At 45.0% G+C, this 18,880-nt stretch overlaps 1 protein-coding gene across 1 annotated transcript in view; it reads left to right on the top strand.

The window, feature by feature from the left end:
- Mcc (MCC regulator of Wnt signaling pathway) overlaps nt 1–18,880 on the top strand; it is a 265,151-nt gene that overhangs the window by 193,319 nt on the left and 52,952 nt on the right. Inside the window, exons 7-9 of the mRNA XM_026380348.2 lie at nt 14,281–14,427; nt 15,372–15,461; nt 16,555–16,703. Of these exons, the coding sequence (XP_026236133.1) occupies nt 14,281–14,427; nt 15,372–15,461; nt 16,555–16,703 (386 nt within the window). The remainder of the gene's footprint in view (nt 1–14,280; nt 14,428–15,371; nt 15,462–16,554; nt 16,704–18,880) is intronic.

Below are 18,880 nucleotides of genomic sequence, written 5' to 3' on the forward strand. Positions count from 1 at the left end.
TTTTACATAGTTCATGGCTAGTTTGCCTTTGCGCTTTGTAGCAGCTCTGAGTCCATAGTTCATCAAAGTGGCCTGAAAATAATTGGGGCTTAGCTTTTTTTTTTTTTTTTTTTTTTTACTTTGCCCACATTAATTTCATAGAATTTTAACTGACCAGATCGATAGGATTGATGCTCCCCACCCCCCCAACTATAATTAAACAAAGTGCTCTCTGTAGGTCTTCTGAGCCTTGTTCAAGATTTAATTAAATCAGATCTTTAATGTAGTCAGTTAACAAATTGGACTATTTGACAGAGCAGTAACTAAGAAACAACAGGCAGACAATTTTTATTATTGGTCCCAGTTCATTATTAAATGAAATAATAATTTATTTCTGAATGTTCTGTAATATAACCACTTATTTCCCCACACTTAAGGAAACAGGCTTAATCCAGGCAAGGTGGAGTTAATTACTCTAGAAAGGAAGCACTTTGTTTTTCTTTCATTCATTTATGTACTTCATAAACATGGCTGGTCAAGTCTGTGTCAGGCAGAGGTCTTAGAGTGATGGACAGAGCACCATGACTGGTTTAAGGGACGCTGGGGAGACAGCCAAGTCAAGAGGTCATAATGGTGTATGCCGAGTGGTAGGGACGGTGAACACAGAGTGCCCTGGGAACTCATAGGAGGGACGTCCATAACAGGGCCCAGCTTCTCCCTACTGCATCCATTCTTTTTACCTAAATTGTTTAGGCTAACTTCTATATAGCCCGAATTATCCAATGCTTTCCCTCATCTGTTTGGCAAAGCAAACTTGATGTGACCATAGGCTTGTGAACCCATGTCTCATGGAATCATGGACTTGGACATAAATAGGCCACACAAGTCCCTTCTGAGACTTTGTAGATACTCTTCAGAAAGTTCTCCATGTTCATAGTATAAGGTGGTGGTAACAGTTCCTTCCTTGTTCCCTGTTCTCTTCCTGGAACTTCTCAGCATGTCTGAGGATGAATTCCATCTGCCTCTCTATGGGGTCTGGCTTCTGCTCTGACTCTGGTTAACATTACAGTGAATTCAAGAGACTACACACACACTTTTTTTTAAACCAAATAAAAGTTAACCTAGTCTGAAATTTCCTCCTCTTAACTTTCCCCATCTCCCCTCAAAATCTTGTAAAAATAGTTCATGTTTGTTATATTAGCTTGGCTCCCCAAAGATTTTAGTTGGGAATGGGAGGCTCCTGTTCCCACTGGTGATAAGGAACCAGTCATTCTTGATATCTAAATGCAAGATTGTATTTATGAAAGATTGCACTGATAGACCTACATAATAAAAATGGAAGCACCTGGTTCACACCGTTTCTTAAAGTATAAGCGATGACTCCAGACTCTGCATATTTAAATATTTGCCATTTGGCTTCACAGCCAGAAAAGGGACAAGCAAAATCCCATAGAGCTTCAGAGCCCCTTTCCTTCCCTGTCACCTCGTCTCCTTTAATAGAAAGTAGCATCAAATTCCTGGCAATGGAACCTCTTTGGGGAACAGGAAGCTGGGAAAGGAGATGACAGGAAAGGTGTAAGTATGAAGGGAGGAATTTCCTTGTCTCTCTCCCCGCACTTTTTTTTTCCATAAGCTTTTCAAAGTACTGATCCTGTCATTAGACTCCTGTGGGTCACTTTTATGTCTGTGACTATGTCAGGAGAGATGATGGGCCGCACTATCTGCCCATAGTCCTCCTCATGCAGCAGAGGTCCTTGTGCTGAGGGGTGCTCAGCGATGCTCTGCTCAGCCAGGTGTGCGGCACATGGTCAAGCACTTGTCCCAGGAACTCAGCAGCTAAGGCTGTTTACAGGGCATCCTCCTATAGTGTTCCTCCAGAGATCCCAAGCACTGGAGCCAATGGCTGAAACTTAACTAGATCTAAACACCAACTCTAATCCACCTTCAGTATCTCCAAGGACACATGTTGATTAGAGACCATATCAGAGGAGATGAAAAAGAGAATCTGAACTAAAGCAAAGGGGCTACTTAATGTGATTATCTAGGACTCTATTATGTGCTTTTTCTATAACATTTACATCCACCCTCACTAGGAGTGTTACAGTGCCAAATCGATGTGCCCAGAGTGGATGCTGTCTATACTGGAAGCAGCCATTTGCTCTGTCCACATTGTTTCCTGTTATATGCTAACTCAGTATGTCTAAGATATTTTTAACTAAAAATCAGTCACAGTGAAGATATTTCCAGCAGTGAACTGTTGTGACCTTAGGTAGGTTAAATACAGACTCATCTGCTTTACCTTGGAAACTCTTCCAGCCTCCTGAAAACTCTTCCCATTTCACTTCCCTCCCTCATACTCTTCCCACCACCGTTGTATATGAAGAAAGACAGAATCGTATAGTTACTATGTATTTACATGTAAATGTATATTTACTATGTATTTATATGTGGATATGTGCAAATATTTAAAATAGACCAGAACAACATAAAACAATGTCATAATAATAGTTATGCAAGGGACAGGTACCTAGGAGTGTAGGTCAAAGGAGATTTGAACTTTCCTATAATGTTTTTTTTAAGTGTTAAGTGAATATTTTATGTAGTCATATAACTTTTTATGTATAGAAGAATATGTAGAAAAATAGTCAGGACACTAATATGTCAGTGTATTAACAGAGGCTAAATCTAGGCAGTGAAAGGATATGATTGCTCTCCCTTCCTCCCCTCTTTTATTGATGGTACTAGGGATCGTAACTAGGGCTTCATGAATACAAGGCAAGCACTCTACCACTGAGCCACATCCCAACCCTACTTTTTCTCTAGTTCATACCCTTCTTTATTTTTCAAGTTTAGCAAACCAAAAATGAAGTATGGCCAGACACAGTGGCACACGCCTGTAATCCCAGTGATTCCAGAGGATAAGGCTGCAGGATCACAAGTTTGAGGTCCCAGCCTCAGCAACTTAGTGAGACCCTGTTGCAAAATAAACAATAAGAAGGGCTACAGGTGTAGCTTGGTGGTAAATCGCCCCAGTATAAAATCTCCAGTGGGTCAAATGTCCAGTATTTAAAAAAATATGATGTATGGATTATGGAGAATGATCTATACCTTTCAGCTTTAAACAGTTTGATATTCATGAACCAGTAAAATTGTTTTCTCTTTTGTTCATTAGGGAACATTTGTTCATTTCTTATTGGTTTCATCTTTTCTTAGGAATATCTTTATATGATGAGACAGAGCCTGTGATATTAGCTAGGTTCAAATTCATGAAAGATTCATACAAACCAGCCCTAATCTGGCCCAGTGAGAGGGAGCCCAGAGGAGAGGGTGGGCTCCAGTGGCCCCACCCAGCCTCAGTATGGGGGCATCAGGTGGCTCTCCCATTGTATGGCTGGTAGATTAGTTGGGCTAAAACTGACTCTGCCGAACTGATTGGCTTCCATATCTCAGTGGTATGACACTTATTCCTTGTTTGCACCATTGTCCAGGATGGGAATGGGGACAGGTACACATCTCTGCTCCACATGTTCACTCAGGAGTCCAGGTTGTTGGCTGCCCAGCACCTAAGACCACACCTGAAAGGTCTTACCCTAGTGCTTCAAGGTTTCTGCTCATTGCCTTTGGGCCAGAACTAGACCGATGGCTTCACCTAATTTTAAAGGGACTGAGACCCATAAGAAGGGCACATGGATATTTGTTGAGAAATAAATGTTCTGACACAGTTGAACTATTTGCTTTGATCATGATACCAGAGACGCTTGACAGAAATCAGAGACCCTGCCAGACACGGTAGCTCACACCTATAATCCCAGTGACTCAGGAGGATGGTGAGTTAGAAGCCAACCTGGGCAACTTGGACCATGTCTCTAAATAAAATAAAAGGGCTTGGGATGTAGCCGAGTGACAGAACACTTGTCTAGCACATGCAGGGCCCTGGGTTCAAGCTACAGTACTGCAAAACATCAGTCAATCAATCAGTCAGAACCAGGAAAACAGGCGTTCTCACATATCAATCTTATCCATCTTGTACTGACTTTAAATTTCGGCTTCCGAGTCAGGGAATACATACCCAGGTCCCTACCACAAGCCACTGAACCAGTAACCAGGGTGTGGGCTCCAGCATACTCCCATCCCAGCTGGTCTCCGTGAAAGGGAAAGGTAGTGTCCTCCAGTCCCCCACTGGATGTGGGCCAAGAGCCTCTCCAGTTGTCCCCTCCGTCTCCTTCTCTAGGGCAGTGAAAGAGAACCAAGGCCCTTCTGTTACTGCCTGGCCTGCTCCTTTGGGGCCCGCAGGCTAGCATTTGGGAACCTATACCCAAGTGACACCCTGCTGTGTAGAATCTGTCCTGCCCACTTACCAGTGTCGCCTGACTAGAGTGGGAGAGTGGGTCCAGCAGGGCACAAGCCTCAGGGGGCTGCAAAGACCAGGAGGCACAGCCTGGCACAGCACCAAGCTCCCCAGTCACCCGGGGCAGAACAGGTGTTCTGGGAGCTAGTTACCAACACAAGCTCAGTAGGTTTATTTTTAATACTACATTAATAGTGTTGATAACATTAACATCCTTTGAACATTTTCAGGATGAACAAACCCTCTCATGCTAAAAATACACACTTCTAAGGGCAAAGCAGGACTCCATGCCTAAATTATAACACTAAACATTTTCAAGCACTTACTTGCTATGGGCAACGATTGATGCACATTTCCTTTAGTCTGTACCAGAGTCCTGAGGTGTAACCATTTTAGAGATGGAGATGCCAAGTCCCACAGAAGTTTTAACACTCTTGCCTGGGTCTATGTTAGTGTTAGCTCTTGGAATCAGAATTTAGACGCTGGTAGCCTTATTATGGGATGCAGCTTTCACTGTTCTGTTGTTTGGATGCTTTTCTGTGTTCTCTTCTCCCTCTTCCTCATTCTATCCCTTCCATGCAGACTAGCCGTTAGGCAACCATCCTGTTATAGTAACACAGCTGTCTGGTTCCATAGAGCTCCGCAGATCCCCTTCCTGGCATTCTGAGACTGGGAAGTGAAGGCACAGTGAGCACATTCCAGGAAGGAGCTATCTAGGCATGGCTTCAACTTGATTCAATTCCAGCGAAGCGTGTTCTCTGTAGGATGAGGAAGCTCTAAGTAGGACTCAAGGCAGAGAATCCTCAGAGCTGTGGTTCTTTCACCTCCTCTGAACTGTTTCCTGGTACCCTGAGAGGGCTTTACCACACCTTTGCCATGAGGTCACTGTTCTAGTTGTTGGCACCAGTGTTTGCTTCTCCATCTCTGGCTTCCCCATCCTGTGAGGCTGCTTAAGGCTCATCTTGGCTACAGAGAAAGTGGCTTGATTCCGTTTATTGGAAGCTGTTAAGGAATGAGGAAGACAGCCATGTGTTGACCTTTTCCCCCCGAAGTTGCCATCTTGATATGGGATCCAGGTAGCGTAGTGGGCTATAGACCAAGAGAAAGCAAAGCACCTGTCAAACCTACAGGGGGTGAAATGCTGCTTTCCTTCTCCTGTTGCAACCCATTGACAACTGCCATGAACAATGAAACACCGCTTTCCTGAAACACCATGTAGATTAGATTTATGAGAACAAGGACATATTTTTTTGTATTTGATTCTGATTTCTCCTTTGTTTGGGGACTCGAAGAAATATCATATGAGATCTCTATTAGGAGGTCGGTTCTCTGCAAAATACCACAAACCAGGAGGAGAGAGCTTTCCAAGAACCACATGGGAACAAACTGCCTTACTGCCTTTAAACTCATTAAGTGGAGCTTTTCTGGACTAGTGATTCTCACTCCTCTATAGCATGAATCTGCTCTTCACAATCAGCTCCATTTCGCATTGAAATTATGAATTACAACCTAATTGCCTGAAATTACAACTACCTGGTGTGCACTGTTGCACATCGCCAGCGGAACAGACTGTGTCTTGGATGGGTAATAATAATGTCTCTGATCCCACTCAGGACCCCGTGCCACCTCTCATTCTTGCTTGTCACTCATCTGTGAACCACAGTCACAGATGACTTTATCAGCTTTCTCAGTCGCCTTGTCTCTGCTCCTCCAATGGTCCTGGAACATGGAAGCGCCCACAGAGCTGCCCCGTCATATACTTGCCCCAGGCTCACAGTTTGGGGGGAGGCTCCTGCCATTTCAGAAACCAATTGTGTGCACAGGACCCTGGGTGTTTGGCAGCCCTAACACCGAATCCCTAATCCCACTTTATATTTTATTTTAATTTGGCCCTGGAGCAAGGGCAGAGAGATAAGTTAATTATATCCCTCAGTTAAAGGAATACTCATTGGTCTGGCCAAGGTCCCTCTTTGAATTTATTTATTGCTTTTATTACTCATTCTCTTTCCCCCATTTTTTTTTGTGTGCATTTGTAAGATATGTGGTGTTTTGTGTGTTGTTTTTAATTTGCAGAAATGTTCCTGGGCTATGGCCCTCTCTTTGTTCTCCTTGGCACTCTAATGGTTGATTTGTCTGTATTGCTGCATGAACGTCTAGCCTGATGTGAATAAGGGCTTCTAGTGTGACCAGCCATCACATCAACTGGTTTACAGCCAGATGGCTTCCTCCCCCTGCAACCACAGACAGCATCCTAGGGTGTGGTCAATTTCATGTGCCCCTTCTGGTCCCGTGGGCAGTTCTCTGGATTCCATGTCCAAGAGTGAGCTTGCTGAACCCTAGGGTATGCGTATTCTTGATTTGACCAAGTCCTGCCAGTGGCTTTCTGGCATGGCTCATCAGTCTCTTGTTCAGCACTGGCATCAGAGGGTATCTCCTGCCCCTACATTCCTGCTGATTCTGATGCTTACCTTGGTTTATTTCATCCTGTTGTTCTCTGGTTTAATTTCTTGAGCATATATCCTTGGGAAGTTCTTAATTTTAGCAAAGATCTAAGGGTGATAAATTCTTTTTTTCTTGAGGGGTTGGTAGTACTAGGGATTAAACCACTGAGCCACCTCCCCAGCCCTTTTGTGTAATTTATTTAGAGACAGGGTCTCACTGAGTTGCTTAGGGCCTCGCCAAGTTGCTGAGGCTGACTTCGAACTGATGATCCTCCTGCCTCAGCCTCCCATGCCACTGGGATTACAGGTGTGCACCATGGCACCTGGCTGGGTAATAAATTCTTAATCTTTGACAGTCTTTATTTTTACCCACCCCCTCCTTTTTTAACTTTTATGTTTTATTATAGTTTTTAAAAACTGATATAAAAAACATAAAAGTTGTATATTTTTACACGCTAACATGTGATGCTTCAATACATAGGTATGTTGTGTAATGTTAAGTCAGGGTAAACATCTGTCTCTGTAAACATCTTTTCTTCATGGTGAAAAGATTTGAAATCATTTCTTCTTTTTGAAATGTTCAGTACAGTCTTATCTATAGTCACTCTTCTGAACAGTAGCACAGCAGAACTTTTGTTCCTACCTGTGACTTAGTACCCCTGATTAGCCCTTCCTTATCGATCTCTCCTTGCCTCCCTCCTGTCTCCAGCCTCTGGTAACCACCATTTATTGCAGAGCCTGTCCTATCTCCAAGGCATGTCCTTAGCACCTTTGTGGAAGGGTGGGCTTATTTGTAGGCTCTCTGTTTTGTTCCATTGGTCTGTGTGTCTGTTTTTAGGACAATACCATGCTATTTTGACTACCACAGCTTTGCAGCGTGTGTGTTTTGAAGTTGGGTAGTTTCATTCTTTTCACCCAAGTTTACTTTGTTTGTTCAGGAATCTTTTATTGTGTGTGGTTTTATATAAGTTTTATGATTGTTATTCTAGTCCTGTGAAGACTGTCTCTGATATTTTGATAAGGATTACTCTGAGTATATAGATTCCCTCCTCTCCACTCTCCCCACCTCTGGGAGCCACCATTCCACTCTGAACTTCTGTGAGATCAGATTGTTTTAGGTCCACACATGACGGTTGCCTACATTCTTGAGAGTTATATCCTTTGCTGCAGATGTGGTAATCAATTGTCACAAACTTAGTGGCTTCTTACCTTATGGTTCCAGAGGTCAGAAGTCTAAAATGTGTCACTTTTGCTAAAATCCAGGTGTAGGCAGGGCTGCCTCCCTTTGGAGGCGTGAGGGGAGGGTCTGCCTCCCCACCTTCCCTGAATCCAGAGGCAGCCGCTTCTTTGACTGCCCCTCCCTCTCTTCAAAGCCAGCAGCATAGCATTTGAAAACTGGGTTCTGGCACTGTGTTTCTCTCCTCCAAGGCCCTCGTGAAGACTGAGCCCACCTGGGTAATCCAGAACCATCTCCCCATCTCAAAGTGTGTTTGCTGTGGAAGGTGATATATTTCCAGGTCTCGGGGATTAGGACTCCTTGCGGGCCATTATTCAGCCTCCTACACTAACAATAGTCTAGCTAGGTGTTAGATTTTGTGGTGACAGGTTTTTTTTTTAGCAACATTCAACAGATTTTCTCAAGACTAACCACCAGTCTCTGTTGGAGGCGTGGGGCAAGCAGTACTGAACAGAACAGACCTACTCTTTATGAAAATTATACTTTTTATTTCTAAGCATCCTAAATGTATCTATTGTGATGTGCTTTACAGTTTGCTGTTTCTTCTTCTGGGGTGAATTCATCTCTTGCCTTGGGTGGCTGACTCTGGTTTTTATCTTCCTCTCTCTGCAGTGGTCTTTCCGTGTCTGGAAGCTTTGTGGTCCTGGGAAGTCCCCAGTCTTGGGAAGCAGAAGTCGCCTAAGTTCCCTAATGATAACTGGACAATTTACAAATTAAGTTTCCGAGGCAGTAGGTGGCCTAGCAAAACCCAGATCAGTTTTCTGTGTTAATGGATAAGTCTGCAATGTGTAGAGAATATTCATTGGATGACACACCCAACTGTGCCACAGGTCTGCGGTTTTGGTTTCTTAGAGTTTTCTCCTCTGCACAACCCAGAGGTGCTTTCTGGCTTTATAGGAGGCACTTTCAACCCACTTTTCAGACTGGACAGGGCTGGAAAGCTCCAGGCTCTATTTGGGGAAGGGCGTGGTCCTCAGGGGCACTGCCTGGCTTGCAGGAGCCCACCCCCATCTGCAGCCCCTCCCCATCAACACCCCCTCTGCCTCAGCAGCTGGCGAAGCACTCCCCCTCCCCCGCCAACCTCTCTAGCTTCAGTTCTCTCTCCTGGCACCTGGAGATTTCACTGTCTTTCTTTTAACCTTGGCAATGAATTCCCCTCTCATTGTTCCTTTTTTTAAATGCAGCATTTCTGTGCATTTTTAATAGGAGGAGTGCCTGTTGACTTTCTCAGCGAAAGCTGTCATTCGCTGGGAATTTTCAGTTCTGTATACAGTTAAAGAACCGCAACCTCAGAAAACCTGTTCCAGCCCTGCTTCTCTGCTTTTTGTCCTTCATGGTATCTGCCAAAGCGGAATCCAAACCCTGCCATCCTCCTGGGTAGATTGGGCGCCCCTCCCTTTGTGTACATCACAGAATTTTTTCACTCTGTTTCCTCCATGGGTACTGGAGTCTTCCTTCCACTTGGCCTTTAAGAAATGTGCCCAGGTCTTGTTTCTGCTAATGCCCAAAGCATGTTCTTTTCTCTGTTACGGTATTAATCCTTTTAAAAATTTATTCTTTACTATGGTTTTAATGAGGTCTCCGGTGTTTGAAGAAAACACGCATTTACTCAGTCTGCCATCCAGAATGAAAGCCAGCTCTCAGTTTTGCTGTGTAAGCTCGCTTTTTACTTTTTTCTGTTTCTCTTTTTGGCCCTAGGTCAGCTAGCTTCCTTTGTCATTATACCTGACACCTGCTAATTCTCTCCCTCATGCTTAGCAGAGAAAAAAGAAAAGCCATCATATGGGGTATTTCCTATTCTCACTGTGCAGGGCAAACTCACCCTCCTTATTGCCCCCTTTCCTGTCCTCCACTGACCCTCTACTTCTGCCAGCTATGCACGGGCCACTGCCCTACCCCACTGCCTGGGCCTTAGCCATAACCAGATTTCCTAAGTCTGTAAGTTCAGCTCTGATCCCCTTCCTTCAGGCTTATATATCTAATTGTCAGCTGCAGGTCCTCACTCACATCCCATGGGTTACCTCAAATTCAACATGTCCAAAGCTGACATCTTCAGTTCTCTCTGAGAAAATCAGCTCCTTCTCCCCTGTGCTGAGTAGAACCATGATCCATTCAGTCACCCAGTGGCAGGTTTGGGTGGTTGTTTTACCTCTTTGAATATTCCTAGAACTGTATTGACAGATACAGCGACAACTAGCCATGCACAACTATTTAAATTTGAACTTAATTAAATGCAATTTAAAATTCAGTTCCTTGGGTGCGGTAGCCTCCTGTGTCTGGTGGCTACAATAGCGGACAGTGCCACTGTACTTTCCTGTCGTGACAGGAAGTTCTGTCTGGAAGAGAAGAATCTCACCTTTGTACTCTACCAGGTTCCAGTGTATGGAACAGGGTAACTTCTGTGTGTCCAGCCAGGCGCTGGAGTGTGTTTGGCCATCTTTATCCCACTTCACTATCTGAGCCCTCATTGTTTCTCACCTGAACCATTAGTAATGCTCTCACCAACATTTCCCTCCTCATTCCAGTTTTTTCTTTACTCATCAAGTGATTCTTATAAAATCCATAAAGAAATACCAAGAAGAAGCAGAGTTCTGGCCTCTGACTGTCATTTCCTAACTTGAGCTCTCCAGAGTCCCCCCACCATCTTTTCCTTTTTACTTGCTTGTTGAAGGCTGCTCAGGCTTCAAGAGGGATCCCACCTTTGCTGCAGGGAAGGCAGACTCCTCATCTGCACTGCCACTCCCTTGTTGGTAGCCTTTGCAGAGCCTTGTGATGTTTTGCTCAATTCTGAGCCCCTGGAAGATAAGAACCTCACCATCTTCATACTCTACCATAGTTCCCATGCGCTGTTCCAAGAGCAACTTCCATTCATCTGGGTGGGCGCTAGCTATGTAGTAATTTCAGGAGGAATGTGGCAGCCTGGGTCAGGTCCTGTTGTTGAGGAACCCAACTGAGAAAGACCAAGAAGGTTGATGAATGGCCTTTCCATGAGTATGAGCCCCTACCTTAGGCTTGCCTTTATTCTTGGCTGTCCTCAGATCCTGGAGTATATTTGGCCATCTTTATCCCACTCCAGTGTCTAACTCTAAGACATACATTTGATAGAGAAACAAATGTATTTCCTTTAGTAAAAAATCTTCAATGAAAGAGGGGTATATGAATTAATTACCACAAACACGGTAGCTCAAATTAACAGAAAATTTCTTCTTTTTATCGTTCTGAAGTCCAGAAGCTCAAAATTCAGGTGTTAGTGGCAGAGCCATGACATCTTAGGGTGAGCCCTAAGGCTCAGGGGAGAACCCTTTCTGCCTGTCCCAGCTTCTGGTAGCTCCTAGCATTCCCTGACTTGTGGCCTGTCCCTGGCTCTGTTTTCACATGACCTTCTTCCCTGTGTCTCGGTCTCCCACTCCTTCTCTTCTAAGGACACTAGTCATTAGATAGGGCCCACCAAATAAAAAAAATGAGTTCAGCTAGAGATCCTTAATTGTATCTCCAAAGACCCTGCTTTGAAATAAAGTCGCATTCACACATACTGTGGGTTAGAATTTGGACATATCTATTTTGGAAGACAAAATGCACTCCAGTGGGTGAGAAGGAAAGCCAGTGCTCTGAGAGCTACGTGCCTGTGCCTCTCCCAGGCTTTGCTAAGCTGACTCAGCAAATTGACCGTAGCCTTGGATTCTGTGTATTTATTCATGTAAGTTCATTGAGATCCCCACCCCCAAATCAAGAGGGGGAGGAGGCCATCTAACCATCCAGCAGCTGTCTTTCCAGCAGAGGCTTACCAAACTCCCTCTAGCTAACCCCCCCCCACTCCACTGCCTTACAATTATCATCAAATAATAAAGCATAGCCCCAAATAAGCATGTTTATCATGCTTTAGGGTTTTCAGAACATTCCCTGGCTCCAGAGCTTTTAAAGTAAAAATGGACATTTAGATTTAGAAATTATTTTATTTGGCACACCATGCCAAGTGGCCACAAACATTGTCTCTGCACCAATAGAACATAAGTGCCTCTCTTGTTTTAATTTTCACTGTCTACATTTTCCATAGTGAATATGATTCATATGATGTTGTGATTAGAAGAAATGTTTTTAAAACATAGTTTCAGGGGCAGGGCATGGTGGCACACTCCTGTAATCCCAGCGACTTGGGAGGTTGAGGCAGGAGGATTTCGAGTTCAAAGCCAGCCTCGACAACTTAGTAAGGCCCTAAGCAACATAGTGAGACCCTGTCTTAAAATAAAATACAAAAAGGGCTGGGATGTGGCTCAGTGATTGAGTGCCCCTGGGTTCGATCGCCAATACAAAAAAAAAAAAAAGTTTCAATGAAATTTTTATGAATAGTGCCAGACCATTTGTATTTAAAAATAAATAAAATAAATGAGTAGGCCTCTTGGGATTCTGAGGACAGGCCACTGATGGTTTTGTGTACAATTCAGACACAATTTAGGTTTTGGAGTGATGTTAACATTGTTAATTATTCAGGACCTCACCAGACTTTCACTGCAGTGGAAATTGAAATCCACAGTCTCCACCAGGGAGGTTTCTCCTGACAGGAACATGGGCTGTCTCCCTTCCTTTGCCATCTGGCATAATGAGACATCCACACTGACGCTGTTCTTTGGTTTGTCAGAAACCCTCCCTGAACGTGCCCTGTGATCTCTCACCAGCAGTACAACTTGGCTTCGGCAGGATCCGTTTCTCTAGTGTGTGAGCTGCTTCGAGGCGGGTGCTACGTGTAGGGTGGTGACAATGGCACACGCTGCCATCAACCCACAGTCCCCGGGAGCCCGGGAGCAGTAGGCACTTTGGAGCTGTTTCACTATTGAGTGCAATTTGCTCCAGGGGAATTTCCCTATTTTGGCTTCTAATATGTTGATGAATTATTGAAATTTCAATTACTTTTGGTTCCCATGTTAGCAGGGTGGAGCCATCCCAGACATTTAGTATGAAAAGCCTGGCAGTGGCTTTTAGTGAAGGGGGCTGTGTGCCTGTTCTCTGTCCTTGCCTGGAAGGGCTTTTGGCAGCAGGGCTGGCTCTGGGCTGCGAATCTGTGAGACTAACATGCCTTGTGGCTTTGGGGACCCCTTACAGTAGCAGCAGCGTCCTTGGGGAGTTCATTAGATATACAGATTCCTGGCTTCATTCAGTGCTACTAAACCTGAATCCTGGTGGGCTGGGGGATCTGGAATCTCTGTTTTAACAAGCCTTCTAGGGCATTCTGGCACATCATAAAGTTCGGAAGCTCTCCTCTGGTCTCCATTCATTCGTGTTGGCCCCTGGGTGCTGGAGTCCCTTTGCCCTTTAAGATATCATAGTAAAATGTGATCAAGGTGATCCGAATGACTGATTTCTAGCAACTCTCTCTACTTATGTGGGACCCTTCTTCCCTTGGAAATCACAGAGCTATCTCCATAGAGAAGTGGGACATGGATATTTGAATTCTGTGCAGATAAATGTATATCTTAAATGTAATACAAAGAGCCTGGTGTTTCTTTTTTATAATGAAGGGCTATTTAGATATTCCTTCCCACTGTTTCAGGGTGGTCCCATTTCAAGTCACTTGGGGGAAGCTGCTGGTGCCATCCCTGTCCCTTTATCTTACCCTAACCTCCCTCCCAGCACATAAAATCTCCAAAACCACACATCCCCCATAACTTTCAGTTCTTCAAACACCGCACATCACCCAACCCTGGGCCCCTGTGCAAGCTGGGCTATCCTCACCCTCATCCCCTGATGCTACCCCCAAACCAGCCTCTTACTTGTTCATCTGTGAGACTCGCCTCAAGCCCGCTGTCTGTCCTCCTTATGCTCTCCAGGAGTTGCTTTCTCCCCTTTCCTGTTGCCTGTAACCCTCAAGGTCAGGGTTTCTAGCACTCAGGTGCTCTTGTGCAGAAATTATTTGTCTTTCCCCTCCTCTAGGCTCTCAGTTCCATGAGAGTGAAGATTTTATTCCAAGTCCTTTCTCTGCAGCGCCCAGCACAGCTTTAGGCACTTGAATCTCTGCATGAATAAACATGCCCTAAAGCTGGGCACTGTTAGAAGCTTCCAGTATCGTAGATAACACAGTTGTCTCATGCTTGGAAAGAACAGATGACTGTCAGTGGCAGGTCCAGTTGAGGATACAGTGACTTAGGTGAACTTAACCGATTTAGTATTACAGTGAAGCTGATCCCTTAATGTAAAGGAAAGCCTTGCCATCGGCCCATCTGGCTCTTTTATTCTTCGGCCAGGGAAACCGCCAATCCCGTCTAAAGTAATTTTGGTTTCAGGTTCGAGAGCTTCAGACTAGACTGCAGAGCGTTCAGGCTGCAGGTCCCTCCAGCCCTGGCCGCCTCACGTCTGCCAACCGCCCAATTAACCCTAGCACCGGAGAGCTGAGCACCAGCAGCAGCAGCAATGACATTCCAATCGCCAAGGTGAGCTCCTGGGGATGGACTGATGGTGGGAACACCTCCCCTTATCTAAAAGTCCCAGCCCCCTCCTAGTGCCACTGTGAAGGCTTTCCCTAGTTCAGCTGGCCCAGGAGCTTCCCCTGGGACTATGCACAGGCCTCCCGCGCGGAGCTGCAGGGAGAGATAACCTGCTAATAGTTTTAAGTTTCTTTTGACTACAACCTGGAGGCCAGCTCTCATTAATCAGCCGCCTGGAGAATGTCACAGCTGACAAGTCATTGCAGACAGTGAGCTGTTTTGTCAAGTGCTACAATACTTCACAGTGGAGGGACAGTTACTCTCAGAGGATTAAGGTTCAGCCCAGTGGGGACTCTGAATGAGCCAATGATCTGCCCCCTCATGGACCACCAGCTTTGACAGCAAAAAAAAAAAAAAAAAAAGAGAGAGAGAGAGAGATCACAGTGGGCAGGCATTTGGAGAAGGTGTCCCACTTGTCCTCTGCCATAGTCCCCCAGCTCCTGTGTTGCGTCTGTTACAGAAAAACTATTCAAAGGATGCTTGTCCTCTTGCCTAGTAGCCCTCCCACTTTCCCTAGTAACATTGGCCCTCAAATTTAGCAAGTTGGGTGAAACAGAAGTGATTTTGTCCCCAGGGGACATTTTGGATGGTCACAGCTGGAATGCTACTGGCATCTTGTGGCTAGAGGCCAGAGATGCTGCTAAACATCCTACAATACACAGAACACATCCCCCCACCCCCAACAAAGAATTATCTAACCCAAAATATCAGTAGTGCTGAGGTGGAGAAGCCTGGGTTAAGTTGATGGTAGAAGAATTGGACAAGGGAGTTATTTTTATGACATTATCAATTTAATTGACGTGGTTAAACCATGGTCCTGTGTAAAAGTGAGGGCGACAGTGGATCGAGGAGTGGGGTGCGCTTTTCTGATGAATGTTTTCTTCTGTAAGATTGCAGAAAGGGTGAAGCTGTCAAAGACAAGATCTGAGTCCTCGTCGTCGGATCGGCCAGTGCTGGGCTCAGAAATCAGCAGCATAGGGGTGAGTGTGGGTGAGAAGCAGGCGCCTGAGAGCCGCACAGACAACGTCTCCTGGATGGCTGAACTTCTGCAGTTCACTTCCAATAAACTGGTTTATGATAATAATAAATCATACCTGGTTTCTTTCCACGAGGTCAAATTAAAATGTATAGTGGTTTTCACGTGGTGAATTACTTCTTCAGCTTTTAAGGGAAATCCTCCCCCCCCCCCCCCAGCTTGAAACCATTTAGAAAGAAAACATTTTGGTATAGTTCCTGGTGATGTCAATGAAAATCTTGAAGTATCTGTTTTCCATCGCCCTGTCCCCCAGAGACCAAGGGAGTCATGAAACTCAAAAGAACTGTACCTTTTGCACATCCCTCTAGAAGGGAACGTGCTCTCCAGTGAGGATGAAGCCGCCTTTGAAGTGTGGCCAGTGCTAGAGCAGAGTCCCCAGTGGGAGCACCACCCGCCAGGGTGTAAGAGCTGAGCCATGGTGACAAGGGAGTAGTTTCAGTTCCCGAAGAGGTTTCTTATAGGATTGGACATGAGGCCTGAGAGTGGGCTGTTTGATCCTCAGGGGTGGAAAAGGGCTTTTAAAAGACCCTAATTTGAATTTTTTCACTAAGCAAAATGGCAGCTTCATGGCAGAATGCTTGCTTGGTCCACACAGGCTCTGGGTTAATACTTGGCACAAACCCCACTCCCCAAATTGTATGCATTGAGACTCCATGTGAAAGCCAGGTTGTGAAAATAAAGAAGTCAACCTCTTTGGCCACAGTTAACCATCGACAGTGGCCTGGAGTGGCAGGGGGTTCAGGAAAGGGGAAGGACTCCCAGATTGTGTTTAAATTTTATCCAAAATTTCAGGGGCCCTAGGGAGACATCTTGGCCCCCCTCTTGCTGTTCAGAGGCAGATGCTTGAGGAGATGTAGCTGTATTTTGTGTTTTATGTGTTGCTTTCATATTAGTTAGCTTTTTATGATAGAATTATAATATAAAAACTAAGATACATCAAGAAATCATAGCTGTAAGTTGTTGTGCGTGCAGTGATCCTGGGGACCAGCGTCCCTGAGTGATACGCTTCAGAGGGGATTTAACACTCCTTTGTGCAGGTATCAAGCAGCGTGGCGGAACACCTGGCCCACTCACTTCAGGACTGCTCCAACATCCAAGAGATTTTCCAGACGCTGTACTCCCATGGATCTGCCATCTCTGAAAGCAAGATTAGAGAGTTTGAGGTGGAGACAGAACGGCTAAATAGGTAAAGAGCAGTCCTACATACTTGGGGGTCAAGAGCTGGTCCTCCCTTCCTTTTCCAAAGGTTCATTCCAGTTGGAGTGTGTATTGTGGCCTGGACTGAGGCTGTCAAGCCAGTGAGATGGGGGTTTCCACCATCTGGGCCACTGGAAACTTGCTTGAAGTAGTCAGGGCCACCTCATGGAATGTGACCTGTGTTCCCAGAGGACCTCATTCTTAGAAAAATTCCACACTTGCTTTACAAGTCACCATTTTAAATTCTTAATAATTTTCAAACAAGGGGCTCTGCTTTTTTATTTCATCCTGGACCTTACAAAAGACATAGCGAGTCCTGGGAGCAGTCCGTAGAGAGTGGCAAGTAGGTCACAGATGGCTGCCAAGCACGCAGGCCCTTGCTGCACAGAGCCACGGAGGGAAGTCCTGGAATGTTGAGTCAGCGTCCCGGGGGCGCCTGGAGCTTCCAGGAAACAGCACAGGCAGTCTGGCAGAGATGTTCCAGGCTTCAGCTAAGCACCCTGCTCTAACTCTCCCTGCTATTCCCACGTGTTGACTCACTTTATTTATGCTGTTTGTCTGGGTCCCTACATCTTATCCTAACTGTCTGACTTAGAATAAATCTACCATATGCCCAGTTTCATGGATTCTTCCCAGTTCCCACAACAGAGGTAGTTTGAGTCTGCTCTTCTGCTTCTTGGTAAGGCTGGCTGCACGTCAGCCTAGTTGTGAGGGAGTCAGTAGAAATGCAAAGGAGAAGGACCAGGGCCAAGCCATGGTGACCTCTCTGTCATGGCCTTGTTCTGTCATGGCAGGATGGACTGTGTATCCACATCCAAGTGTGGTAGGACTGCCTTGATCTAGCCATCCTTAGTGGGAGAGCACAGCAAGGACTTGGAAGGCTGTTGAGCTAACCATGAAGAAATGCGGATGCCGTTTCCCATCCACCATTGCTTCATTCCATTCCTCTTGTGTGTGGCAAAGCTGAATAAATTAAATATCACGTTAGTCCTTCCTGAATTAAAGCTGTTTAATATAGATCTTGAGAACTAAGGAAATGTGGCAATCTAGGTCATTTTAAATCTCGAAATTAAATGGTTTCCTTATTAAATCCTAAATACTTAACAGTGACAAGCCTGATGATTACCTTGCAGCAAGTACTGCTTCTCAGTATCACTGGCCTGGGAATGCTTAAAGATTAAATCAGATGTGCCCTTTGCAATGTAATGAAGTCAGATGCCTTTTGAGGGGGCCCTCATTTTAGTGAGAATCTGCTCTCTACTGACTCTGGGATTTAATAAGCCTGTTCTGTAGCTGAACTTGGGGGGGATGTACCTTTCTCCTCAATTATGTATACCCAGGAGAGGCCAAAGGATGAGGGAATATTTTAGTACTTGTAACTCACATTATTGTGTTAACAACTTGGGCTCTCACAAACAACTACCTAGGCTTCAACTTGTGAGGGTAAGGTAGTCTCATTTTGCAAATCAGAAAACAAAGGCTTTGCAGTTGGAAATTGAGCGACTTGCCTTAAGCCCAGAGCTATTGAATAACTGAGGCAGAATTCCAACCCCTGCCCTTTGACCTCACCTCCACTGTCCTCTCTGTGATAGTAGTTGCAGCTGGAACCTAGAATTTCTTAGAAATAATCTACCAACATGTCCTAGTATCTTCTCTTTAACTACCTTTCTCAAAGTTGAAGCCCCATTACTCTAAAAAATGCTAGCCTTCAACTTTGTGGTTTCCCTGCGGAGAGGGGCATTCCTACTCAGATGTGTATTTCCTCATTAAACACATGTGTGTTATGTATCCACAATGTGCTGGGCTATTTGATATGCAAAGAAAGCAAAATGGACAGAGTTCTTGCTCTCATGGAGTTTGTATTCTATTAGGGGAGATGGACAAAAAGCAAGCAGATGAGATGAGAAAGCTCCTCGATGGGTATAAAGGACAGTGACAGATTTTTCTTTATTTCCCTTTTTGTTGTCGTTGTAATGCTGAAGATGGACCCCAAGGCCTCCTGCACACTAAGCAAGTGTTTTACCATTGAGCTACACCCCCGGCCCGAGAGTGGATTTTTGGTATATGTCTTGAAGACGGGAAGGTTTACTCTGAGATTATAGGGGAAAAGAAACAGCTATATGACAAACCACAAAGATTCTTATGGGCCAGTTTAACAACCTCAAG

The sequence above is a fragment of the Urocitellus parryii genome, chromosome 1, assembly GCF_045843805.1.
Source record: "Urocitellus parryii isolate mUroPar1 chromosome 1, mUroPar1.hap1, whole genome shotgun sequence".
NCBI lineage: Eukaryota > Metazoa > Chordata > Mammalia > Rodentia > Sciuridae > Urocitellus > Urocitellus parryii.